This window comes from Conger conger, chromosome 1 (genome assembly GCF_963514075.1).
Source record: "Conger conger chromosome 1, fConCon1.1, whole genome shotgun sequence".
NCBI classification, from domain to species: Eukaryota; Metazoa; Chordata; class Actinopteri; order Anguilliformes; family Congridae; genus Conger; species Conger conger.
In genome coordinates this window covers 80,004,938-80,032,760 of record NC_083760.1, presented here as the reverse complement: position 1 = coordinate 80,032,760, position 27,823 = coordinate 80,004,938, and the positions used below count along the sequence as shown (strand labels likewise).

The following is a 27,823-nucleotide window of genomic DNA, read 5'->3' as shown; positions in this document are numbered from 1 at the left end:
GTTCACGTGGGTTTCCTCCGGGTACTCCGGTTTCCTCCCACAGTCCGGAGACATGCAGGTTAGGCTGATTGGAGAGTCTAAATTGCCTGTGGGTATGAGTGTGTGAGTGAATGATGTGTGTGCCCTGCGATGAACTGGGAACCTGTCCAGGATGTATTCCTGCCTTCTGCCCAGTGTATGCTGGGATAGGCTCCAGCCCCCCTGCAACCCTGTTCAGGATAAGCGGGTTAAGATAATGGATGGATGGATGGACAAAGAAAATAGTAATAGTACAGTAAGTGCAGTTTTTTATAAGGGTATAGAAAAGGGATATTGGATGGGGTGGGGTAAATCAGGAGGGAGGTCTAAGGTACAGTCTGAAAAGGTGCGTTTTCTCTCTGCGTTGAAATTTGGGGAGGGATTCTGGTGGTCTGACAGTGGTAGGCAGGTAATTTCACCACTGAGGAACCAGAACAGAGAACAGGAGTGAACGTGCAGCCTGACCACCTGGTGCTCATAATGAGGGGACCACAAGGCGTCAAAAGAGCTGAGTTGTCTTGCTGGGGTGTAGGGAGCAGTCTGGATGTAAGGTGGGGCCTTACTCAGAGGTATAATCTCCGTGCAATGCAAGCAAACAAGCAATTATTTCCCACAAAAAATTCCATCTAGTCCAAGAGCTGCATCTCAGTTTCTTCTGAGATACTGGAGAAGCCCATTGCTTTTCTTGATTTCAAACTCAGTCAATTCAAGAATATATTTAGTTCTTCTTCTGGGTGGTGGTGAATAGAACACAAGACCACAAGCTAGAGAATATTCAGGAACATTGGCAAGACAAATAACGATGACCACCTTGCTAATGAAGTTTTTCACAATTGCTACAGTATAACAGTTTGGAAATATAGGTTAGGAAATATAAGGATATAATGGTTTCCTTAAGAGGCATGTATTTGTTGGTATTAGTATAGTATTTTCCTTTTTTCATTTTTCAAACTTTGATTGTCAGTATATTGTGCAAGGGTAATTTTCTTATTTGATTCTTAATTGAAAATGTGTGTTCACAAAATGACAATCATGTGATAACCTTCTATTTTTAATCCTCTGTCACGTTTCAGGTCTGTTTTGCCATGTTTTATGTTTATTCATTTTGTCTTAGTCTCGTAATTGTCTTATAATGTATTATGTTAGTCTAGGTTCGTCATGTTGTTTAGTTTATTTCTTGTTACGATTTATTTTTTGATTTATGTTTATTTTTACTTACACTGGTTACTGTTTAAACATATACTTTTACATGTCTTTCCGCAAATCTTGCGTTCTGCCTTTCTCTCTCTCTCTTTCTGTCATTCACACCCTAATTGTTTCTATTTGTCAATTTACTAAAACTACTAACGCTAGATCAGGATTGGGTAGAACTAACAAACTAATCATGTGTTCATGTTACCTTACGTTTCTCGTGCCTGTCATTTACTAATTTACTAATGCTAGGGCAGGATAGGTTTATTACTAACGATTACTAATTACCTTGTTAGAATTGTCATCCATCGCACCTGTTTTCTATTTTCTTGCTGCGCTCGAACTAATTGTCTACACCTGTCTACACCTGCATTTATATCCCAGTCGCGCTACTATTTGTTGCGAAATTGTCTGCCTCTTGTTTACAAGCAACTCTTGAGCATTAGTTACTGGTTGAGTCACGTTAAGAGCCGAGCCTGTTTTACCGACCAGTGTTATTGATTTCTGTTTCGTTGACCATCGTTTGTTTTTTGACCACGTCTTCGCCTACTGTTTTTGTACCTTTGCCTCGCTGATTGTTTCATGGTTTCGACTCCCGCTTCGCCCTCGACTACGACCCTGCCTGCCGTCCGCCTGTACTTCTGCCCCGCTGACAGCTCTCCTGCTACCGGACCTTCCTGCACGTCTACCGACTACGAGTTTGCCTCTTCCCTCGGCACCGTGCTTTTTGTTTGTTTATTTGTTTGGCTGGATCTACGTGTATGGACTTTGCTTGTTTTGACTACGCTCCTGGGATTCGTCCCGAATAAAGCCCTGACGGGACTTTATCTAACCATTGTTTCTGAGTCGTGCATTTTGGGTCCAACCCCCGGGCACCCGTCTCATCCTCATTACTATTAGACTGAATTAAGTGCTTACCAAGAGTCTGTCTCTCTCCCAGCAGACAGCCTTTGACCTTAATGTCTCTGCTTCTCCTAGAAGGGGGTAGCTAGCGCATGCTGGTCTTACAGCAAGGTCAGCAAGGGGTATTCGGAAGACCAAAATACTGATCAATGTTCGTAGCCAGCTTCACGTCTTTTTGTTTTGGTAAAGCCCCCCTTCTGAAAAAGTGTGTGTAAGAGTCTTACAATGTCCGATTCAAATCAGAAAGCTGGTAAGCTTTCTCACTTTCTGTCATTTCTTTGCAAATAAATACGAAAGTTAAACTCAAGTATAGCTATCGTTGTTTTTACTGGGATCTGTTTCCTCAGACGATGCTCACCTGTGAAATGTTAAAGGGCATTTTTCCCTAACAATTGTCAGTATAACCACAAGTCGGTATACAAAGCAGTCTATATTTGGACGGTGACACATTTTTGTTGTCTTGGCCTTGTACGGCCACACATTGGATTTGAAATGAAACTATTTGTACATGTTTGAACTGCAGACTGCCAGCTTTAATTTGAAGACATTGGATAAACTTTGTTGGAAGCAGAGCCCATTGTACTCATAGTTCCCCGTTTCAAGCATATTTACTTCCCTGCGTCAGATTAAACCTCTTCAGTTCTCTTTAGCAGCTTCATGCTGAGCATGATGGAAGTTATAGCGCTGACCACAGGCATTCTAGCCCTACTCACAGGTCAGACATTTAACTCACGACAGTGATACTAATTATGCTTACTGTACTATGTTTACTGCGTATGTTTATAGCTCTTTCTTGAAATGCTATGATATCAGGGACAACTACCATAACATTAACACTGAGAAAAAAGGGGAAGTAAAATTATTTTAATTCAAGTTATGACATTACTCTGTTAGATGGCGAATTCTTACAAAAGGCTATGTCGACTATTGTTTGGTGTCGTAATTCTAGATTAATTTGAGGTAGAGACACCATGGCCATTCACTGAAGACAAGCTCCTGCCTGCAGCCGGCCCAAATTTTGGCATTAAAAAAAGAGAGATTGAAAAAAAAGTCAACAAAAGCATCAGTCAACATCAAGAAAGTCATTTTCTGTTGTAAAACGTCAACCTGTTTTGCCATACAAATCTCAAGATTTTGCCGAAGCGCAACAGTCTCAGTGTGCAAATGCTGCAGTTTCCTTACACATGCTGTGTTGTTTTACGCAAGCCTAACAAACTACACACCATTGGAAACGTAATGTGACTAGTTTTTAGTCGTCACTTCAATAACATGCCCATAGTCGGTTCTTTGATGAGCTGAAGTTATACAGAATTTCTACTCCTGTAGCCTATCCACTTAAAGTTATGATGCATTGTGTGTTCAGAGATGCTCTTCTGCATACCAATGTTGTAATGTGTGGATAGTTGCGTTACTATCAACTTGTCAGCTTCTGTCTCTCATTAACAAGCCGTTTCTGTCTGCAGAAGTGCTGCTCACTGGATATATCTTTTTTTTTCACCATTCTTTGCAAACTCAAGAGACTAGTGTGTGTGAAAATCCCAGGAAATCAGCAGTTTCTGAGATACTCTAACCATCCTGTCTGCCAACAACAATCATTCCAAGGCTAACGTCACTTCTGATGGTTGATGTGAACATTAACTGAAGCTCCTGACCTCTATCTACATGATTGTATGCATCACATTGCTGCCACACAATTGGCTGATTAGATAATAGATAGTGAGATGTCATAATCTGACTCCTAATAAATGTGATGAGTACATGCCTACTTGTCACTGTATTCTTTTTTGTGTTGATCACTTTGAATGGGAGGACAATTTAAATCTGTTTAATGGGCTGTTTAATAGATGTGGTCAGTTTATATCACCTGAAAAGGCCTTGGTCAACCAGTAAAGCATGACACTCACAGGAGTTGATTGTCACCAGGGGTGATGGTGGGCTTGCTTCACCAAAAATTTAAGCCAGCAGCCGCCACTGCCTCCCATTCTCTCCCGTTCCTATAGACACTCTATGGAAAGACCAGACTGCTTCAACTGACAGGAAGGCGTTGGCCTACCACACGATACAACAGCGATGTGCAGCAGAGCATATGCATGTCTAATCTACAGGTTCATCTACCTTAAAGCAATGAAGTTTACAGACACAGACAGCAGTCACAAAGGAAATGAATGGAAGACCATACCAAACCCCAGCTTGTTTCCGCCCAAAATGCTCAGGAAACCTGAAGGCAGCCAAACATTCTGAAAGACCAGTGATAAAAAGCAGAACGCCAACCCAAGGTGCAGGACTTGGATGCTAATTTCCAATTAAAACCAAAAACCAAACCTAACCAAAGACCACCAGTGTCCTCCAGTTTCACTACCTCTTCTACCCCAATGAGGGGATTAGAGTTTGAATGGCTTGTGCGTTGAAGTGTACTGCAACTTATGTCCGTTTCAGGCGTGATCCACTTCCTGATCCCTGGAGGTAAATGGTTGGCATTTATATAGCGCCTTTATCCAAAGCGCTGTACAATTGATGCTTCTCGTTCACCCATTCATACGTATACTCACACACACCAACGGTGATTGGCTGCCATTGCCATTGGCACCAACCAGCTCACCAGCATTTGGCTCAGGGACACTTCGACACACCCAGGGCAGGATCGAACCAGCAACCCTCCGACTGCCAGATGACTGCTCTTACCGCCTGAGCCAATTTCTATCCCAAGGTTTCAACACCTAATGAGATAACAAGGCTATTTTGCTACATTCTTATAGTAAAATATCCACTAGCAGTGTTTTTCATTCAAGACGAGGCCACATTTGAGCAAACACTACTTCTGTAATCACAGAAATGGTGCCAGATGCCAATGGAAGCATAGGCTAAAATGTACTGTCTTTTTGAAGATAGATAAATACATACTCCACTGGTAAAATGGATATGAACAGCTGTGCAGGTTAATTAGGGAGGGACTGCCCATCAAAGCCTCAGAGAAAGGTTGTTTATGAATGTGTTTACTGAATTCACTTGATAAATGCGTCTCTGATTTTAAAATAAGGGTTGACTTAAGAGTACTATTCTGTTTTATTGAAAATGTATAGACCCTTTGACACACAGAATAGAAATTATGTGGCTGATAACAATAACTGGTATTTGTGCGGTATATCAGTATGCCTCCCGGATGCTGATGCCAACCTGTTTTACATTATAGCATGACTGCAAAGTTCAACCAAGTTTCTGCATTAATTAGAGAAATAGATAAGTGTAATGTAATGACAATGGATTAAGAAAAATTAATTAAAAATAAATAATAACTGAACTGTGGTTCAGATGTCAGTGATTAGGATACTATTTGAAATTCTTGATGAATGCCTCTCTGACACATGTACTATATTGTATGTTGCATTGTCATGTCATCGATAATCTTAGAGTATATAGCCTACCTGCAATGCGTTAAACTGGTGGATGCACCCTGTTATTCTGTGCTTTTAGGCACACGTTTGCAAATATAATCAAAACTCAAAAAACACTCATGTATGTTCATACTTTAACTATGCAGGGAGAAATATTTACAGGAGCATTTCCCTTGTTTCCCTCAGGGTGCTCTTCTGGTCTGAAGGTTCCACCACCGGGACCTCTCATTGAAGAAGGAGGAGGAAGTGCAACATTCACAACAACAGTCAGCCCAGCAGGACCAGAATTACTAACAATAAGTAAGTGTAATTGCCTTTCTCCCTACTGTCACTAGACCAGGGCTTTGGTACAAGGGCAGAGTGAGTGTGAACGATGTCACTGGTTCTCTGGAGCTCAGAGAGCTGACACTGAGAGACTCGGGAGATTATTCTGTGACCCTGACAACAAGTAACGCTGAATCACTGCCTGGGGAAACTAGACTGTAAGTGTACGGTGAGTACTAAGTATGGCAGCAATGTGGTCTCAGATACTCTATAATCACTGGATGGAGTTTGTCCAACTAGAATGATCCGCCCATTACTGTAAAAGTGACTACGAGTAGGATGAGAGATTGTGATGGAATGAACAAGGGTGCTTGGACCTGTTTTCAGACAGACTCCAGCTTTTTTTTTATCAGGGGACCTTGCTCTGTCATAAGAGTACACAGTTGATTGGTAACTGAATCAGGCAAGAGGTCCCCCTGTAAAGCAAAATAGTGTCCTTGAATAATTACTTTTATTTTACGGCAGTGCAAATATGTTTGGCAAATAACCTTTAGCAGAACAAAGGATTAAAACAGTTCACTGGGAACAGGTAGGAGAGAAACTCGGTGCATTTAAATCATGAAATCTCTCAGACAGTGTTCCAGAGAGCAGGTTTCTCTCAGAGTCAGCGTTCCATGGAATAGGATTCTCACAGACTCCATGTTCCAGAGAGCAGGTTTCTCAGACTCAGTGTTCCAGAGAGCAGGTTTCTCTCAGACTAAGTGCTCCAGAGAGCAGGTTTCTAAGAATCAGCATTTCAGAGAGCAGTGGCAAAAAAAATACTTATTTATATTTATTTATATCATGCAATGGTTTATTTTAAGATGTCACACACACTTTGGTGTTGAATTTTGCTGAATGCAACTATTACCTTCTCCTTGTTTGAGGTGATTGAAATTTAAATGTGTGGAATCATGTTCTCTCTCCAATGCAGAGAAGATATCCGGTGTCAAGACCACAGTTCCCACTGGAGTGCTGATAACAGGTAAAGGCTCTACCAGCCAGCATTCAGAAGCTGTTGATTACACTGGCTGAGCTGTGTACTTGCTGAAATGAGCACCCTGCTAGCATGTGTACAGCACAAGCTAGATCACAAAAAACTTTTAAGTGTTCCAGAGAGCAGGTCAGAAGCGTGTTCCAGAGAGCAGGTATCTCTCAGACTCAGTGTTCCAGAGAGCAGGTATCTCTCAGACTCAGTGTTCCAGAGAGCAGGTTTCTCTCAGACTCAGTGTTCCAGAGAGCAGGTATCTCTCAGACTCAGTGTTCCTGAGAGCAGGTATCTCTCAGACTCAGTGTTCCAGAGGCAGCTGCTGGAACCCTCATCTCCTGGAAGTGGCTGAAGGATGGACACTCACTGTCTCCTAGCAACAGAATCACCTTCTCCGGTGACAACAGCTCTGTGTCTATAGACCCTGTACAAGGCTCTGATAATGGGCACTACCAATGCAGACTTACCAACCCTGTGAGCACAGACACTGTCAGCTACTACCTAACTGTCAATTGTGAGTAGAGGGAAGCCTGGCCTGTATTCATTTCTAAACACAAAAGTGTGTTTTATTTCTGTGTTTTGCACATTTAAAAACTACAGAAACAGTTACATTATGTGATAGCTTTGACTGTGCAAGTGTGCAAGTTATAGCTCCACTAACCAAATTCATTAGTGACTGTGTTCACTGCAGTGTGCTTCACTCTTAACTGGGCTGGGCTGTGGGTTACAGATGGACCAGAGGACGTTTTCATACAGGGACACAGAGAGATAGAAGTGGGCAACAGAGTGGTGCTGACCTGTTCTGCATCATCAATATCTCCTGCAACATTCACCTGGACCTTTAATGGGAAAGAGACTGGTGTCCTAACAGAGGAGTACACTATTGCGAATGCCACCATTGATCACGGTGGGACTTACACCTGTCTGGCTACGAATTCTGTGACTGGTTTAAGTATTTCCTCTGCTCCACATCTGTTGACTGTTACAGGTGAGATGTTTCAAAGCTGAAATGCGACATATATGCATATATCATAGTAAGTGTAAGCATGAATGTGGTGTAGTAGTGGACCATGACTGTAGAGTTGTGTTGCCATACAAGAGTAGAGCATCCCATCCTGTCCTACTGGTGTCATACAGCCATATCGGGAATTACAATTCAGTGCTTGTCTATTTGCCTTAATGATATTAACACAATAACTCTAACTGTTATTTACACAGGAGTGGAAATTGTTCAGTTAGTTTCTTATGTTGTATGGATGTGTATGCGTACCTTGGGATCTCTCTGGGAAAGAACATCTGCTACTTAAATAATAATAAAATTCTGAAATGCATTTAATCTGATTTTAAATCGATTAATAACTATATGTGTGTAATGAGGTGCTATTTTGGATGGTGTGGATCTATGCACGACTGGAGGAGCATTCCAAAGCCTGTGATTACACTGGCTGAGCTGTGTACATGCTGAAATGAGCACCCTGCTAGCATGTGTACAGCACATGCTAGATAACAAAAAACTTTTAAGTGTTCCAGAGAGCAGGTCAGAAGAATGCTCCGGAGAGCAGGTTTCTCTCAGACTCAGTGTTCCAGAGAGCAGGTTTCTCTCAGACTCAGTGTTCCAGAGAGCAGGTTTCTCTCAGACTCAGTGTTCCAGAGAGCAGGTATCTCTCAGACTCAGTGTTCCAGAGAGCAGGTTTCTCTCAGACTCAGTGTTCCAGAGAGCAGGTATCTCTCAGACTCAGTGTTCCAGAGAGCAGGAATTCCTCAGACTCAGTGTTCCAGAGAGCAGGTATCTCTCAGACTCAGTGTTCCAGAGAGCAGATTTCTCTATCACTTTAAGATTTCACACACACTTTGGTGTTGAATTTTGCTGAATGCAACTATTACCTTCTCTTTGTCTGAGGTGAATTAAATTTAAATGTGTGCAATCATGTTCTCTCTCCAATGCAGAGAAGATATCCGGTGTCAAGACCACAGTTCCCACTGGAGTGCTGATAGCAGGTAAAGGCTCTGCCAGCCAGCATGCAGAAGCTGTTGATTACACTGGCTGAGCTGTGTACATGCTGAAATGAGCACCCTGCTAGCATGTGTACAGCAGATGCTAGATAACAAAAAACTTTTAAGTGTTCCAGAGAGCAGGTCAGAAGAATGCTCCAGAGAGCAGGTATCTCTCAGACTCAGTGTTCCAAAGAGCAGGTATCTCTCAAACTCAGTGTTCCAGAGAGCAGGTATCTAGGGTCTTTCAGCGAACTTATCCCTGGTTATGGGTATGCACTTTGTTATACGTCGCTCTGGATAAGAGCGTCTGCCAAATGCCAATAATGTAATGTAATGTAATGTAATCTCTCAGACTCAGTGTTCCAGAGAGCAGGTTTCTCTCAGACTCTGTGTTCTCTATCACTTTAAGATTTCACACACACTTTGGTGTTGAATTTTGCTGAATGCAACTATTACCTTCTCCTTGTTTGAGGTGATTGAAATTTAAATGTGTGGAATCATGTTCTCTCTCCAATGCAGAGAAGATATCCGATGTGAACATCACAGGTCCCACAGGAGTCCTGATAGCAGGTAACGGCTCTGCCAACCTGAGCTGTCAGGCAGCTGCTGGAACCCTCATCTCCAGGAAGTGGCTGAAGGATGGAAACTCACTGTCTCCTAGCAACAGAATCACCGTCTCCGGTGACAACAGCTCTGTGTCCATAGACCCTGTACAAGGCTCGGATAATGGGCACTACCAATGCAGACTTACCAACCCTGTGAGCACAGACACTGTCAGCTACTACCTAACTGTCAACTGTGAGTAGAGGGAAGCCTGGCCTGTATTCATTTCCAAACACAAAAGTGTGTTTTATTTCTGTGTTTTGCACATATAAAAACCACAGAAACAGTTCCATTATTGTGCAAGTGTGCATAGCTTGTTGTTATAGTTCCACTAACCAAACGTGAACCAATGAACCCAAACCTGGGCTGTCACTGCCATGATGAATCACCAGCTCTCTCTATCATGTCTGTACATCAGTAACTCTCCTGAGAGCTGTGTTCACTGCAGTGTGCTTCACTCTAACTGGCTGGGCTGTGGGTTACAGATGGACCAGAGGATGTTGTCATACAGAGACACAGAGAGATAGAAGTGGGCAACACAGTGGTTCTGATCTGTTCTGCATCATCAGTACCTCCTGCAACATTCACCTGGACCTTTAATGGGACAGAGACTGGTGTCCTAACAGAGGAGTACACTATTGCAAATGCCTTAATTGATTACAGTGGGACTTACACCTGTCTGGCTAGGAATTCTGTGACTGGTTTAAATATTTCCTCCGCTCCACATCTGTTGACTGTTACAGGTGAGATTTTTCAAAGCTGAAATGCAACATATATGCATATATCATAGTAATTGTAAGCATGAATGTGGTGTAGTAGTGCACCATGACTGTAGAGTTGTGTTGCCATACAAGAGTAGAGCATCCCATCCTGTCCTACTGGTGTCATACAGCCATATCGGGAATTACAATTCAATGCTTGTCTATTTGCCTTAATGATATTAACACAATGATATTAACACAGGGCGGCCTGTAGCGTAGTGGTTACGGTAAATGACTGGGACACGCGCGGTCAGCGGTTCTAATCCCGGTGGAGCCACAATAAGATCTCCACAGCCGTTGGGCCCTTGAGCAAGGCCCTTAACCCTGCATTGCTCCAGGGGAGGATTGTCTCCTGCATAGTCTAATCGACTGTACGTCGCTCTGGATAAGAGCGTCTGCCAAATGCCAATGGTGTAATCACAATGACTCTAATTGTTATTAACACAGTAGTGGAAATTGTTCAGTACGTTTCTTATGTTGTATGGATGTGTATGCATACCTAGGGATCCCTCTGGGAAAGAACATCTGCTCACTGAATAATAATAACATTCTGAAATGCATTTAATCTGATTTAAAATCGATTAATAACTATATGTGTGTAATGAGGTGCTATTATGGACGGTGTCGATCTATGCACAACTGAAGGAGCATGGAGAAGCTGTTGATTACACTGGATGAGCTGTGTACATGCTGAAATGAGCACCCTGCTAGCATGTGTACAGCACAAGCTAGACAACAAAAAACTTTTGAGTGTTCCAGAGAGCAGGTCAGAAGCGTGCTCCAGAGAGCAGGTTTCTCTCAGACTCAGTATTCCAGAGAGCAGGTTTCTCTCAGACTCAGTGTTCCAGAGAGCAGGTTTCTCTCAGACTCAGTGTTCAAGAGAGCAGGTCTCTCTCAGACTCAGTGTTCCAGAGAGCAGGTCTCTCTCAGACTCAGTGTTCCAGAGAGCAGGTTTCTCTCAGACTCATGTTCCAGAGAGCAGGTTTCTCTCAGACTCAGTGTTCCAGAGAGCAGGTCTCTCTCAGACTCAGTGTTCCAGAGAGCAGGTTTCTCTCAGCATGTGCACAGCACTGTTTTAACCAGCGTTCTGTGGCTACGCTCTGTGTTTCTGCAGTACCCGCCCCATTAGGGGCAATACTTGGGGGTACGTTTGGCGCTCTGGCATGTGTAGCACTGGCTGGAGGGGCTTTTGTCTGCATGAAGAAGAAAAAGAGGTAAACACTCCAGTTCGCTCTTATTCAAGCAAACCATAATTATGTTTTCATTTTTGTTTCATATTTATGTTACATTGAATACATATTACGTGCATTATGCCAAGAGAAGAATTGTTGCAAAAATATTGCATTAATTGTCAACCACTGTTTATGAATGCAGTCTATTGCACCTCTGTGTCAGTAATTGAGTGTGTCACTAATGCTAATATATCCTTTGGCATCAGTTATGAAACACACAACACTCTCACTGTTCAAATGTAATGTGTGTCTCCTTGTGTTTCTACAGGAGGGACATCCCATGCAACCAAGGTGAATAAACCTACATATACTGTACCTTACAATGAACATTTTGCCTTCAAATGTATGATCACTTGAATTAAGGGCACTAATAATACATTACATCGGTTCTGTATTTCAGATGCACAGGCTGTTGTGTATGAAAATACCAAAGAGTTGGGTGGACCCGTTGTGTATGAAAACCTGGCTGAGGTGAGAGACTGTGGAGTCAGAGTTTATTGAGCTGGAGTTGCTCCCTTCCCGCAGCACACTGTGCGGACATTTTGCATCCTGTCTGTCTCTGATGGCTCATTATGCAACAGGTGCACAGCTGCGAAACATTTCTGCACTCACACATAGTGAATGCCTTGTACTCTCAGCACAACTTAGTATATTTGACTTGAAGGTTTGTAATTACACTGTACAGTTCCTTTCTGGTCACTATCACATTTTGGTCAGAAATGATCTCATGGTTCCTTTGCTGTTGTGCTCTAGGGCTCAATTGATCCCAGGTCTGTAGCTTCAGAAAACAGAGATGGTAAGACCCTGTTCATCTTGGACCATGTTAAGACTTGTAATTGTAAGATTGAAAATGTCATTTTCTAGCTACTGTAGCATCATTTTTGTCATTCTTGCTTCTAGATTATCAGGAATTGCAATTCAAAGATAGTGCTACCTACTGCACCATGAAGAGGTTGGCTTAAAAATATCTTGTTTTAAGTATTCTTTGTTGTCCAAAGTTTGTGATATACTATTTTAACTGTACATTTAATTCTGTTGTTGCGCATAAGTCATGGTGAAACTCACACAACCTCTTTTCTCCCTTCCTGTTTCTCTCTCTCTTTTTCAGTCATTGAAGAATGGCAGGGCAGACCTGTGTAGGGCTTGGTATCATTTGGATTTCAGCAATTCCGGTTCTGGTTCTTCTTATTCGTTCTGATTCTTAATGGTTACAGGGTTCCGATTCCAATATGGTTAAACAAATACTACCACTCCTAAAATCTGATTGGCCACCCCAGTGCCACCCCGAACATAGTCCATCTGCATTTACCAAGACACCGTTTTTACCAAGACACGTCTTTCCCGTTTTTCTAGCTTCCAAATGTGCATCAAAAGTGCACCTGTCAGGAGCAGCACGATTTGAGCGTTATTGCCTGTTTTGTCAGTCAATCGGTTTATAATTGTCTTATGATAACAATATATGATGTCATGTATGATATACTATTCAATTCAGATTAGTCATAATTGGTGCAATTTTGGGGCTCTTCAGTGGGCTGTGTGCTAAAATAGCCAGTGACAGGCATTTGTCATCGTTAAATGTCATCCTGTACATTGCCTTATCGGTAGCCTATAGCCTCTTCATTTATGTTTAGATTTAGTAGACGAGTAATGAATAGTGTTTTGTTGTTGTTTTTCGCACATAAAACACATATAAAAATTATAAAAATAAATAACCACCAAAATGTTTTGTGTGCACAAAGAGTTATTGTTGTCACCCCCAGGCAACCCTTGGACCCCACTTGGCCACCTGAGTAAAGAAAAAACTAGAACTGCTCCTGTACATACAATAACAATAAATAAACTTAACTATTTCCACAAAGTGAATTGAAGAAATATCCACAAAAGTTAAAAAAAATTTTTTTGAATGAGACACATAGAGAACAAAAATAAATTGAATCCCTGAAATCTATAATCATTAAGACCTTATCAAATATAATTTCAAATTTTAACCTCCTCTTACTCACTGTGCTCTCCTTCCTCATTCTCACTCTGTTGTCTTTTCTCTGCATTTTGCCTGGTTGTCAATTTCCTTCAAAATGAAGCCACAGTTTTGACCGTTTACTGTGGCCCATTTTTCACGCTATGGAAATGAGAGTGGAAGTGTAGCTTATGACGCTGTAGCCGTGCTCGTGGTTCAACAAATCGACACGCTATTGACGCATGACTCTGTCGGTGGCAGATAGGTTCTGAGCGGACGTACGTGTCTGCAATAGACCGGTTACATCTACATTCAAACTTAGAATCATATTGCAATACGTACCTACATTAATTGCCATGTTTGAACGCGAGAGAGAACATTTTAGATATGCAGTATTAATTATTTCTGCCACGAACTCGATTATCCTTGTAAAACGGTTCGTTTCGATCCTGGAAACTGATTTGCCGAGACCGCTGTTTCACCGTGACTGTAAGTCCCATATACAGTAAAAGTAAATCAACCAGCCTGTTTGCAAACGATATCACTTTTGACTGAAATCTATAGCAGCCACTGTCTCCACAGTACCATGTTGCAGACTTTATCGGATGCGAGGCTCGAAGTGAGAGAGATAATGTCAGCCAGTGGTCATAAATGTGAAAGCTCGCTTCGAAGCTATTGGAGACTCAATGTCAGGGACAGAAAACGCTGGAGTGACATACTGTACTGGCCGTCACTGATGTCAACGTTACCCCAGGCCCAGCAGTTAAAAGGAGAACCGAGACAGGAGGCATTTCACCCTAGCCTGAACAAATGGGACAGCATCCGAATAAACGTAAATAAAGCCAATTGAACAGCTAACTAGATGCGGCCACGAGAAAGTAACATTAACGATACCAATTTGTTGCTAGCAGCTGTTTTCTATTGCCCAGCAACCATTAATTGTGTTCTGCGGACTACGTTATCTGGCGGAAGAATGGTTGCTGAATGATTTTTTCGAAAATTAAGTAATATTGTGTCATCCATTAACTGTTTATAAATGTTGTAACCGTTTTATAAAAAGCTCCTGAGGCTCTTGTATGGGGGAATACAGTCACGGTTAAAGGTGGAGGTGGTGAAAGAACGAAAGGAGCAGGATACGAGAGAAATCATCGATGGTGTTGAAGATGGAAGAAATAAAAAAACTGAGACAGAACATAGATGTGGTGAAACGGAGGACAGAGGAAGAAAGAGAAAGGACAGCCGCAGAGAGAATGATGATGGAGGCTGACAATCGTGTGGCAGGTGACCAGTTTATGCTCACACGTGCGACATCAGCCAATCAAACGCCCAGTCAGTAAAACAGCCGTTTGACAATGGAATAGCGTACATGGTGTATTTTATGAAAACAAATTGAAAATGTAAAGCATACACAACAGTAAATGGCATTGGGAAAAGGTGAAGTTAGTTGGCATTAATGGTCTAGTGTGATCCAAGTTAGGGTGGTTTGCCTTTTACAATAAAAGGTTTGCCTTTTATTGTGGTGGTGGACGGATATAACTTTGAATACTCTCTGTGAACTTACTTCTGTGCATGGAGTTCAAAACTGCCATCATAATAAATAAATAATATTTACTAGATAGATTGACCAGTACCCACCACCTGGCTGTTTGGATCAAATTATTATTGACACAATAAATATGAATATAGGCCTATGCATACACACATGCGCACACAAATGCAGTTCCTTCTCCACTGTCCTGCTCTCATTCACACTTCAGTAACTTAGTGCTCCCTTATTTTATAGTAGTGAATATGGTAAATGGACTTTATTTACACTCCCAGTGAGCATTCTATTAGGTAGACCTGTACACCAGCTTGTTAATGCAAATATTTAATCAGCCAATCAATCAACACACGCAGGGTGGGGGAAACAGTCAGTCGCTCTTACCTCCTGAGCTAATGTCACGTACTGTACAAGCGCTCGCTCACACTGCCTACTCTTCTGTCTGTATTTCTATGCATAGACTATTTTATATTGCCTAGACCATGAAGATCCCCCTGTAAAATGATAACTAAGAAAGCATGGACTCCACAATACAGTAACACCATGCTAAAGTCCCACTGGTAGCAGCTGGTCTTTGTTTATGACTGGGCAGGGACTTACTAATCATTTATGACCCCTGTATTTATCATGGCTGTATCATCCCTATAAGTCTGCAACATTCCCAGTGAGGTGGTGAAATCTTTGATGGCGCAGGTTTCGACTTCCTTGAATTACTCAAACTACAATTACCATTCCTAAAGCCATGACGTCTGTGGGACAAGTTAATGTCAGCAACCGTTCTTTCTGCCCTGCAGCGCTGTCATTTGTACGGGAGTTTGCGGTGTTTGAGATTCAGGTGTTTGAGATTCAGATCCTCTGTTTCATCAGCCTGTAGGGGGTTCTGTATTCAGTGTAAAATGATCATTCCATTACTTATGGGCTGTGGTATTATGATTTACATCATCTTTATTTCAAATGAGTCATTTTTGTTATCGGACTGAAATTCCTGGGAGCAAACTCATACTCAATAACCTATGAATTACAACTGTTTACGATATGTTATCACAGTCTAGTCTCCAGAAGTGTACTCTCCTATGAAGTGGAAAATTCAAATATGGTAATACGCAAACAGAACTTTGTTCTCCTTCATTAAAAGGATTTAGTTATCTTATAGTGCTTATTTGATAAGCTAGTGTACATACACTAACTATTTCCTATTACCACCAGTAATACCTTTTAATAACTGAGTGCTTGACCTGGACCATTATGAGGAAATGGACATCCTTACTGCCTTCCGTTATGACGTCATGCACGAAATATCACTTTTATCGCTTAATATTCATGATAATTTGTACGGCAACAAGAAAAACAACTGACACAATTACAGTGAATAGGCATCAAACCTAAAAGTACTTGATTTGACATGTATGCATTTCAACTGACATAATTATTGTATGGAAAAATAAAATCAGATTTCACATTGTAGTTTTTAAAAGGTTGGTCTTATGACATTCACTATGATTATCCAATTTTATATTTTTTCGAGTACAGTAAAATGTCACGTTTCACAAATTTTGACGTAAAAAAACTCAACGGAGCTCATACGTAGGCTGCAGATAAAGTAAAATATTCCGCCTTATCTCGTTGCTCATTTAGAAGGCGTTTGGTCCCCTCTAGTGGTGTGTTGTGTTTATTAGTTCAGATGCTGTTTGTAGCACATTGTTTTCGGGGTTTAGTGATCCGTTTCGTGAATTAAAGCCTAACTGGCGTTTTAGAAATACGATTTTCAATAATTTCAGAAAACGGACTGCTGAATAGAAGTTTGAAAATAACACTTTGATCACTTATGACAGCATCATAGTCTTCCCTTGTGACGCGAGGAGCATTATATAACGTGAATTCTATGCAAAACAAACTTGCATGCGGGAAAAAAGTACCAAACATCTAACCACAAGGACCTAGTGCGAGACGCAATATGATCCAAAATAGGTCTAAGGCGAAGGTCTTCAGAGCCAGATTTAGCGAGTATTTAATAGGCATTCGTAAATTGGAAGGGGTCAACATGGTATCTGCATTTCCATTAACATACATTTGGCCATATTTCAGAAAAATATTACGAATAGAGTTTTCCACTTATTCGGGTGGATCAGACAGACTTGAGTAAAATGTAATCATACAAAAGATTATGATTGCATTTGTCTGCACTTTTTCTTTGTATTTACACCATACTGCATTTCTTTGTAATAGTGGGGGGAATAAAACTGCTTGTCAATCATCTTTGGAATCAAACATGCCGTTATTTTTAAAAATGAAATAAAGGTAGATCCAATAATTAATGTCTTAGCCACATAAGGATATTTTCATCAACTTTCTAGTTTGTGGACTGAATTATATTTCCCTATATTTTTGACACTGAGATGCCACTGGCAAGCTGTGGGACTTGTTATGTAAGCCATGCCTTCTCCTGCCAAGGAGGGGATGATTATCTTCGGCTGAATGACCTAATAAATATCTTGGGCATCCTCCCGTGCATATAGAAACAGTATGGGACTAATTAAAATATACACAAAACCAAAAATAATATAAAAAACCACAGAAAGTGAACTATCACTGTAAAATAATGTCATGCATACAATTATGTGGAGTTTGCATGTTCTCCCCGTGTCTGCGTGGGTTTTCTCCGGGAACTCCGGTTTCCTCCCACAGTCCAAAGACATGCAGGTTAGGCTGATTTGAGAGTCTAAAGGTGTGAGTGTGTGAGTGAATGATGTGTGTGCCCTGCGATGGACTGGCGACCTGTCCAGGGTGTATTCCTGCCTTTCGCCCAATGTATGCTGGGATAGTTTCCAGCCCCCCTGCGACCCTGTTCAGGATAAGCGGGTTAAGATAATGGATGGATGGATGGATACAATTATGTGGATCAAAGGCACCAACAAGCTCATCAGGAGTATTTGGGGGTTAGGTGTCTTGCTCAGGGACACTTCAACACAGCCCGTGCGGGGGATCGAACCGGCAACCCTCCAACTGCCAGATGACTGTCTCTTAGGGCCTGAGCCCTGTCGCCCCCATGTTGGGGGGCGGCACGGATGGTGCAGTGGGTAGCGAAGCCGCCTCACAACAAGGAGATCCTGGGTTCGAATCCCAGGTGGCCAGGGCCTCTCTGTGTGGAGTTTGCATGATTGTTCCCCGTGGGGATGAGTGTAAGAGTGAATGGTGTGTGCCCTGCGATGGACTGGCAACCTGTCCAGGGTGTATTCCTGCCTTCTGCTCAATGTATGCTGGGATAGGCTCCAGCCCCCCTGCAACCCTGTTCAGGATAAGTGGGTTCAGGTAATGGATGGATGGATGGACAAAGAAAATAGTAATAGTACAGTAAGTGCAGATTTTTATAAGGGTATAGAAAAGGGATATTGGATGGGGTGGGGTAAATCAGGAGGGAGGTCTAAGGTACAGTCTGAAAAGGTGCGTTTTCTCTCTGCGTTGAAATTTGGGGAGGGATTCTGGTGGTCTGACAGTGGTAGGCAGGTAATTTCACCACTGAGGAACCAGAACAGAGAGCAGGCGTGAACGTGCAGCCTGACCACCTGGTGCTCGTAATGAGGGGACCACAAGGCGTCAAAAGAGCTGAGTTGTCTTGCTGGGGTGTAGGGAGCAGTCTGGATGTAAGGTGGGGCCTTACTCAGAGGTATAATCTCTGCAATGCAATGCAAGCAAACAAGCAATTCTTTCCCACAAAAAAATTCCATCTAGTCCTAGAGCTGCATCTCTCAGTTTCTTCTGAGATACCGGAGAAGCCCATTGCTTTTCTTGATTTCAAACTCAGTCAATTCAAGAATATATTTAGTTCTTCTGGATGGTGCTGAATAGAACACAAGACCACCAGACAAATAACCATGACCATCTTGCTAATGAAGTCTTTCACAATTGCTACAGTATAACAGTTAGGAAATATAAGTTAGGAAATATAAGGATATAATGGTTTCCTTAAGAAGCATGTATTTGTTGGTATCGTTTCAACCAGGCCCAGAAAAATTAAAATAGTATTTTCCTTTTTTCATTTTTCAAACTTTGATTGTCAGTATATTGTGCAACGGTAATTTTCTTAATTGATTCTTCATTGACAATGTGTGTTAACATAAAGACAATCATGTGATAACCTTCTATTTTTAATCCTTATTACTATTTGACCACTTTCTGAATTAAGTATGTCTCTGTCTCTCTCCCAGCAGACAGCCTTTGACCTTAATGTCTCTGCTTCTCCTAGAAGGGGGTAGCTAGCACATGCTGGTCTTACAGCAAGGTCAACAAGGGGTATTCAGATAAAATACTAATAAATGTTCATGGCCAGCTTCACGTCTTTTTGTTTTGGTAAAGCCCCCCTTCTGAAAAAGTGTGTATAAGAGTCTTACAATGTCTGATTCAAATCAGACGATGCTCACCTGTGAAATGTAAAAAAGGGCATTTTTCCTTAACAATTGTCAGTATAACCTCAAGTCAGTAAATTGTCAGTATACAATGCAGTCTGTATTTGCACAGTGACACATTTTTCTTGTCTTGGCCTTGTCTTGGCCTTATACGGATTTGAAATGAAACCATTAAACTGGAGACTGCCAGCTTTAATTTGAAGACATTGGGTAAACGTTGTAGGAAGCAGAGCCCATAGTTCCCCATTTCATGGATAATACATCGGCATATTTACTTCCCTGCGTCAGATTAAACCTCTTCAGATATCTGCAGCAGCTTCATGCTGAGCATGATGGAAGTTGTAGCGCTGACCACAGGCATTCTAGCCCTACTCACAGGTCAGACATTTTTTAACTCAATCAACAGTGATACTAATTATTCTTACTGTACTATGTTTACTGCGTATGTTTATAGCTCTTTCTTGAAATGCTATGATATGATAAATGCCAACCATATCTGGGACAACTACCATAACATTAACACTGAGAAAAAAGGGGAAGTAAAATTATTTTAATTCAATTACTGTTACAGACATTACTCTGTTAGAGGGAGAATTCTTACAAAAGGCTATGACGACTATTACTTGGTGTCATAATTCTAGATTAATTAGAGGTAGACATGCCCATTCACTGAAGACAGGGTCCTGACTGCAGACAAAAAAATTTTGGCATTAAAAAAGAAAGTCATCTAGAAGAAGCATCGCAACAGACATACAAATCTCAAGAACTGTTTTTGCCAAACCGCAACAATCTCAGTGTGCAAATGCAACAGTTTCCTTACACATGCTGTGTTGTTTTACGCAAGCCTACACACACCATTGGAAACGTAATGCGATTCGTTTTTAGTCGTCACAATAACATGCCCATAGTTGGTTCTTTGATGAGCTGAAGTCATACAGAATTTCTACTGCTGAAGCCTATCCACTTAAAGTTATGATGCATTGTGTGTTCAGAGATGCTCTTCTGCATACCAATGTTGTAATGTGTGGATAGTTGCGTTACTGTCACCTTCCTGTCAGCTTCTGTTTCTCATGAACAAGCCGTTTCTGTCTGCAGAAGTGCTGCTCACTGGATTTTGTTTTTGTTTGTTTTTTGCACCATTCTTTGCAAACTCAAGAGACTAGTGTGCGTGAAAATCCCAGGAGATCAGTCGTTTCTGAGATACTCTAACCACCCTGTCTGCCAACAACAATCATTCCAAGGTTAAAGTCACTTCTGACAGTTGATGTGAACATTAAATGAAGCTCCTGACCTCTATCTACATGATTGTATGTGTAACCGGGTGCATAGATGTAAGGTTCAACCTAAAGTACGCCCAGTCACACAATATAACAGAGGCCCCCTTTACAGTTTGATAATAAGACAGAGACGTGGTCTAAGTTAAATACAATTACTTTATTAAATCAATTCTGCTGGAAGGCAATAATGAGGTTAAGACAAAAGCTCATATTCGTATAAAAAATATATTTATTTTGAATGTCAATTTTACCAGAATAAATAGGAATAAAATAGACTGATGTAAAGCTTAAGGATGGTGGGTGACGACGCTGATGGGATGGGGCATACTCACCTTCAGGGCTCCCAATGTGTAGTTACAACCCAGTGCTCTCTCACAGCAAGCCTTACTACAAACAAGGTGATACTATATGTGATTCAGGTGCCATTAACACTTACACACTAACACGTGAGGAGGGTACCCCTATTGACTAACCCCGCCACCAATCAGCACCGAGCCCACCATACAACAAGAGACAAGTCCTAAAAGTCCAAGAAATAACCTAACTACAGCCTACCTATACCAGTTGCTTCAATACATGAAAATAAAGAAAATAAAGAAAATAGAAAAGTACAAGTGCGCCTCTAAGAAGCCACACCAAGACGACTCCAGGCACGGCGGTCTAATACAGACTACACACCACGCGCACCAGCCGCGGCGCACCTTAGGTCGTCCGGCCAACAACTAGTCTATAGCCGTGCAATGCGGGACACTAGCGAACGTACTCAACAGCCCGCCTGATAAACGCAACCAAACGAACTTCAAATAAAACAGCGAGGCAAAACAGCAGTGACTATTGCACCTACAAAGTGAAGAAAGTCACTGTTAATCTGGTATTTTATAATTAAAATCCAATCAGAATATACATACAGCAAAACGGTACATTACCAAACAATCCATGGAATTCTAAGTTGCGCGAGTTGTTACTTCCGTGTTTCGGAGAAGACTCCGCAAACAGACGCATCTTAATAAATGAATTAGAAGAAAATAACATTACTGTCGATAAATGTCAAGTAATTACAACTATAAAAATATAGCCCACCTACCGAAATCAGGGGACACAGCTAAATCGCGACGAATTACCCAACAGATAACGGACGGCTAGCTGCAACCAAAGCATTGTGTTAATCTGCGAAGTTCCTAACCCACGCAACACTATCAAAACTAATCAAAACTCAAAAAACACTCATGTATGTTCATACTTGAACTATGCTGGGAGAAATATTTACAGGAACATTTCCCTTGTTTCCCTCAGGGTGCTCTTCTGGTCTGAAGGTTCCACCACCGGGACCTCTCATTGAAGAAGGAGGAGGAAGTGCAACATTCACAACAACAGTCAGCCCAGCAGGACCAGAATTACTAACAATAAGTAAGTGTAATTGCCTTTCTCCCTACTGTCACTAGACCAGGGCTTTGGTACAAGGGCAGAGTGAGTGTGAACGATGTCACTGGTTCTCTGGAGCTCAGAGAGCTGACACTGAGAGACTCGGGAGATTATTCTGTGACCCTGACAACAAGTAACGCTGAATCACTGCAAGGGGAAACTAGACTGTAAGTGTACGGTGAGTACTAAGTATGGCAGCAATGTGGTCTCAGATACTCTATAATCACTGGATGGAGTTTGTCCAACTAGAATGATCCGCCCATTACTGTAAAAGTGACTACGAGTAGGATGAGATTGTGATGGAATGAACAAGGGTGCTTGGACCTGTTTTCAGACAGACTCCAGCTTTTTTTTATCAAGGGACCATGCTCTGTCATAAGAGTACACTGTTGATTGGTAACTGAATCAGGCAAGAGGTCCCCCTGTAAAGCAAAATAGTGTCCTTGAATAATTACTTTTATTTTACGGCAGTGCAAATATGTTTGGCAAATAACCTTTAGCAGAACAAAGGATTAAAACAGTTCACTGGGAACAGGTAGGAGAGAAACTCGGTGCATTTAAATCATGAAATCTCTCAGACAGTGTTCCAGAGAGCAGGTTTCTCTCAGAGTCAGCGTTCCATGGAATAGGATTCTCACAGACTCCATGTTCCATAGAGCAGGTTTCTCTCAGACTAAGTGTTCCAGAGAGCAGGTTTCTCAGACTCAGTGTTCCAGAGAGCAGGTTTCTCTCAGACTAAGTGCTCCAGAGAGCAGGTTTCTCACAGACTCCATGTTCCAGAGAGCAGGTTTCTCAGAATCAGCATTTCAGAGAGCAGTGGCAAAAAAAATACTTATTTATATTTATTTATATCATGCAATGGTTTATTTTAAGATATCACACACACTTTGGTGTTGAATTTTGCTCAATGCAACTATTACCTTCTCCTTGTTTGAGGTGATTGAAATTTAAATGTGTGGAATCATGTTCTCTCTCCAATGCAGAGAAGATATCCGGTGTCAAGACCACAGTTCCCACTGGAGTGCTGATAACAGGTAAAGGCTCTACCAGCCAGCATTCAGAAGCTGTTGATTACACTGGCTGAGCTGTGTACATGCTGAAATGAGCACCCTGCTAGCATGTGTACAGCACAAGCTAGATCACAAAAAACTTTTAAGTGTTCCAGAGAGCAGGTCAGAAGCGTGTTCCAGAGAGCAGGTATCTCTCAGACTCAGTGTTCCAGAGAGCAGGTTTCTCTCAGACTCAGTGTTCCAGAGAGCAGGTATCGCTCAGACTCAGTGTTCCAGAGAGCAGGTTTCTCTCAGACTCAGTGTTCCAGAGAGCAGGTATCTCTCAGACTCAGTGTTCCTGAGAGCAGGTATCTCTCAGACTCAGTGTTCCAGAGGCAGCTGCTGGAACCCTCATCTCCACAAAGTGGCTGAAGGATGGACACTCACTGTCTCCTAGCAACAGAATCACCTTCTCCGATGACAACAGCTCTGTGTCTATAGACCCTGTACAAGGCTCTGATAATGGGCACTACCAATGCAGACTTACCAACCCTGTGAGCACAGACACTGTGAGCTACTACCTAACTGTCAATTGTGAGTAGAGGGAAGCCTGGCCTGTATTCATTTCTAAACACAAAAGTGTGTTTTATTTCTGTGTTTTGCACATTTAAAAACTACAGAAACAGTTACATTATGTGATAGCTTTGACTGTGCAAGTGTGCAAGTTATAGCTCCACTAACCAAATTCATTAGTGACTGTGTTCACTGCAGTGTGCTTCACTCTTAACTGGGCTGGGCTGTGGGTTACAGATGGACCAGTGGACGTTTTCATACAGGGACACAGAGAGATAGAAGTGGGCAACAGAGTGGTGCTGACCTGTTCTGCATCATCAATATCTCCTGCAACATTCACCTGGACCTTTAACGGGAAAGAGACTGGTGTCCTAACAGAGGAGTACACTATTGCGAATGCCACCATTGATCACGGTGGGACTTACACCTGTCTGGCTACGAATTCTGTGACTGGTTTAAGTATTTCCTCTGCTCCACATCTGTTGACTGTTACAGGTGAGATGTTTCAAAGCTGAAATGCGACATATATGCATATATCATAGTAAGTGTAAGCATTAATGTGGTGTAGTAGTGGACCATGACTGTAGAGTTGTGTTGCCATACAAGAGTAGAGCATCCCATCCTGTCCTACTGGTGTCATACAGCCATATCGGGAATTACAATTCAATGCTTGTCTATTTGCCTTAATGATATTAACACAATGATATTAACACAGGGCGGCCTGTAGCATAGTGGTTACGGTAAATGACTGGGACACGCGCGGTCAGCGGTTCTAATCCCGGTGGAGCCACAATAAGATCTCCACAGCCGTTGGGCCCTTGAGCAAGGCCCTTAACCCTGCATTGCTCCAGGGCAGGATTGTCTCCTGCTTAGTCTAATCGACTGTACGTCGCTCTGGATAAGAGCGTCTGCCAAATGCCAATGGTGTAATCACAATGACTCTAATTGTTATTAACACAGTAGTGGAAATTGTTCAGTATGTTTCTTATGTTGTATGGATGTGTATGCATACCTAGGGATCCCTCTGGGAAAGAACATCTGCTCACTGAATAATAATAACATTCTGAAATGCATTTAATCTGATTTAAAATCGATTAATAACTATATGTGTGTAATGAGGTGCTATTATGGATGGTGTCGATCTATGCACAACTGAAGGAGCATGGAGAAGCTGTTGATTACACTGGATGAGCTGTGTACATGCTGAAATGAGCACCCTGCTAGCATGTGTACAGCACAAGCTAGACAACAAAAAACTTTTGAGTGTTCCAGAGAGCAGGTCAGAAGCGTTCTCCAGAGAGCAGGTTTCTCTCAGACTCAGTGCTCCAGAGAGCAGGTTTCTCTCAGACTCAGTGTTCCAGAGAGCAGGTTTCTCTCAGACTCAGTGTTCCAGAGAGCAGGTTTCTCTCAGACTCAGTGTTCCAGAGAGCAGGTCTCTCTCAGACTCAGTGTTCCAGAGAGCAGGTTTCTCTCAGACTCAGTGTCCCAGAGAGCAGGTTTCTCTCAGACTCATGTTCCAGAGAGCAGGTTTCTCTCAGACTCATGTTCCAGAGAGCAGGTTTCTCTCAGACTCAGTGTTCCAGAGAGCAGGTCTCTCTCAGACTCAGTGTTCCAGAGAGCAGGTTTCTCTCACCATGTGCACAGCACTGTTTTAACCAGCGTTCTGTGGCTACGCTCTGTGTTTCTGCAGTACCCACCCCATTAGGGGCAATACTTGGGGGTACGTTTGGCGCTCTGGCATGTGTAGCACTGGCTGGAGGGGCTTTTGTCTGCAAGAAGAAGAAAAAGAGGTAAACACTCCAGTTCGCCCTTATTCAAACAAACCATAATTATGTTTTCATTTTTGTTTCATGTTGATGTTACATTGAATACATATTACGTGCATTATGCCAAGAGAAGAATTGTTGCAAAAATATTGCATTAATTGTCAACCACTGTTTATGAATGCAGTCTATTGCACCTCTGTGTCAGTAATTGAGTGTGTCACTAATGCTAATATATCATTTTGCATCAGTTATGAAACACACAACACTCTCACTGTTCAAATGTAATGTGTGTCTCCTTGTGTTTCTACAGGAGGGACATCCCATGCAACCAAGGTGAATAAACCTACATATACTGTACCTTACAATGAACATTTTGCCTACAAATGTATGATCACTTGAATTATGGGCACTCATAATACATTACATCGGTTCTGTATTTCAGATGCACAGGCTGTTGTGTATGAAAATACCAAAGAGTTGGGTGGACCCATTGTGTATGAAAACCTGGCTGAGGTGAGAGACTGTGGAGTCAGATTTTATTGAGCTGGAGTTGCTCCCTTCCCACAGCACACTGTGCGGACATTTTGTGTCCTGTCTGTCTCTGATGGCTCATTATGCAACAGGTATAAGGCGGCCTGTAGTGTAGTGGTTAAGGTAAATGACTGGGACACGCAAGGTTGATGGTTCTAATCCAGCCACAATAATATCTGCACAGCCGTTGGGCCCTTGAGCAAGGCCTTTAACCCTGCATTGCTCCAGGGGTGGATTGTCCCCTGCTTATTCTAATCAACTGTACGTTGATGTCTTGTACTCTCAGCACAACTTGGTATATTTGACTTGAATATTTGTAATTACACTGTACAGTTCCTTTCTGGTCACTATCACATTTTGGGCAGAAAAGATCTCATTGTTCCTTTGCTGTTGTGTTCTAGGACTCAATTGATCCCAGGTCTGTAGCTTCAGAAAACAGAGATGGTAAGACCCTGTTCATCTTGGACCATGTTAAGACTTGTAATTGTAAGATTTAAAATTGAATTTTCTAGCTACTATAGCATCATTTTTGTCCTTCTTGCTTCTAGATTATCAGGAATTGCAATTCAAAGACAGTGCTACCTACTGCACCATGAAGAGGTTGGCTTAAAAATAACTTGTTATAAGTATTCTTTGTTGTCCAAAGTTTGTGATATACTATTTTAACTGTACATTTAATTCTGTTGTTGCGCATAAGTCATGGTGAAACTCACACAACCTCTTTTCTCCCTTCCTGTTTCTCTCTCTCTCTCTCTTTCAGTCATTGAAGAATGGCAGGGCAGACCTGTGTAGGGCTTGGTATCATTTGGATTTCAGCAATTCCGGTTCCGGTTCTGCCTATCTGTTCTGATTCTTAATGGTTCCGGGGTTCCAATTCTAATATGGTAAAGCAAATAGTGCCACTCCTAAAATCTGATTGGCCACTCCAGTGCCACCTCGCACATAGTCCATCTGCATTTACCAAGACACCATTTTTACCAAGACACATTTTTCCCGTTTTGCTGCCTTCCAAATGTGCATCAAAAGTGCACCTGTCTGGAGCAGCAATCTGATTTGCGCGTTATTGCCTGTTTGGTCAGTCAATCGGTTTATAATTGTCTTATGATAACAATATATGATGTCATGTATGATATACTATTTAATTCAGATTAGTCATAATTGGTGCAATTTTGGGGCTCTTCAGTGGGCTGTGGGCTAAAATAGCCAGTGTGACAGGCATTTGTCATCGTTAAATGTCATCCTGTACATTGCCTTATCGGTAGCCTATAGCCTCTTCATTTATGTTTAGATTTAGTAGACGAGTAATGAATAGTGTTTTGTTGTTGTTTTTCGCACATAAAACAACATATAAAAATAATAAAAATAAATAACCACCAAAATGTTTTGTGTGCGCAAAGCCAGGAGTCATGGTTGTCACCCCCAGGCAACCCTTGGACCCCACTTGGCCACCTGAGTCGAGAAAAAACTAGAACTGCCTCTGTACATACAATAACAATAAATAAACTTAACTATTTCCACAAAGGGCGCCACGGATGGTGCAGTGAGTAGCACTGTTGCCTCACAGCAAGGAGGTCCTAGGTTCGAATCCCTGTCGGCCGGGGCCTCTCTGTGCGGAGTTTGCATGTTCTCCCCTTGACATGCAGGTTAGGCTGATTGGAGAGTCTAAATTGCCCATAGGTATGAGTATGTGAGTGAATGGTGTGTGTGCCCTGCCATGGACTGGCGACCTGTCCAGGGTGTTCAGGATAAGCAGATTAAGATAATGGATGGATGGATGGATGGATGGATTTCCACAAAGTGAATTCAAGGAATATCCACAAAAGTAAAAAATGAGATGGTTAAACATAGAGAACAAAAATAAATTAAATCCCTGAAATCTATAATCATTAAGACCTTATCAAATAAAATTTCAGCGATTTTAATCATATTTACATGCGCCTCCTCTTACTCACTGTGCTCTCCTTCTTCCTCATTCT

General features: G+C 41.9%; 2 protein-coding genes across 2 annotated transcripts in view; both read left to right on the top strand.

The window, feature by feature from the left end:
- Positions 1–13,026, top strand: part of LOC133135104 (hemicentin-1-like) — a 30,279-nt gene extending 17,253 nt beyond the window's left edge. The window contains exons 3-13 of the mRNA XM_061251924.1: positions 6,742–6,792; positions 7,526–7,702; positions 8,743–8,793; positions 9,310–9,588; positions 9,879–10,136; positions 11,269–11,368; positions 11,655–11,677; positions 11,787–11,857; positions 12,140–12,182; positions 12,287–12,338; positions 12,495–13,026. Of these exons, the coding sequence (XP_061107908.1) occupies positions 6,742–6,792; positions 7,526–7,702; positions 8,743–8,793; positions 9,310–9,588; positions 9,879–10,136; positions 11,269–11,368; positions 11,655–11,677; positions 11,787–11,857; positions 12,140–12,182; positions 12,287–12,338; positions 12,495–12,501 (1,112 nt within the window). The 3' untranslated portion in view covers positions 12,502–13,026. The remainder of the gene's footprint in view (positions 1–6,741; positions 6,793–7,525; positions 7,703–8,742; positions 8,794–9,309; positions 9,589–9,878; positions 10,137–11,268; positions 11,369–11,654; positions 11,678–11,786; positions 11,858–12,139; positions 12,183–12,286; positions 12,339–12,494) is intronic.
- Positions 13,027–14,506: 1,480 nt separating this feature from the next.
- LOC133135031 (carcinoembryonic antigen-related cell adhesion molecule 6-like) lies at positions 14,507–27,206 on the top strand. Its single transcript, XM_061251804.1, has 10 exons — positions 14,507–14,624; positions 21,860–21,973; positions 22,972–23,022; positions 23,788–24,045; positions 25,241–25,340; positions 25,627–25,649; positions 25,759–25,829; positions 26,249–26,291; positions 26,396–26,447; positions 26,608–27,206. Exons 1-10 carry the CDS (start codon positions 14,507–14,509, stop codon positions 26,612–26,614), a joined length of 837 nt encoding a protein of 278 aa, XP_061107788.1. The 3' UTR covers positions 26,615–27,206.
- Positions 27,207–27,823: the final 617 nt, after the last annotated feature.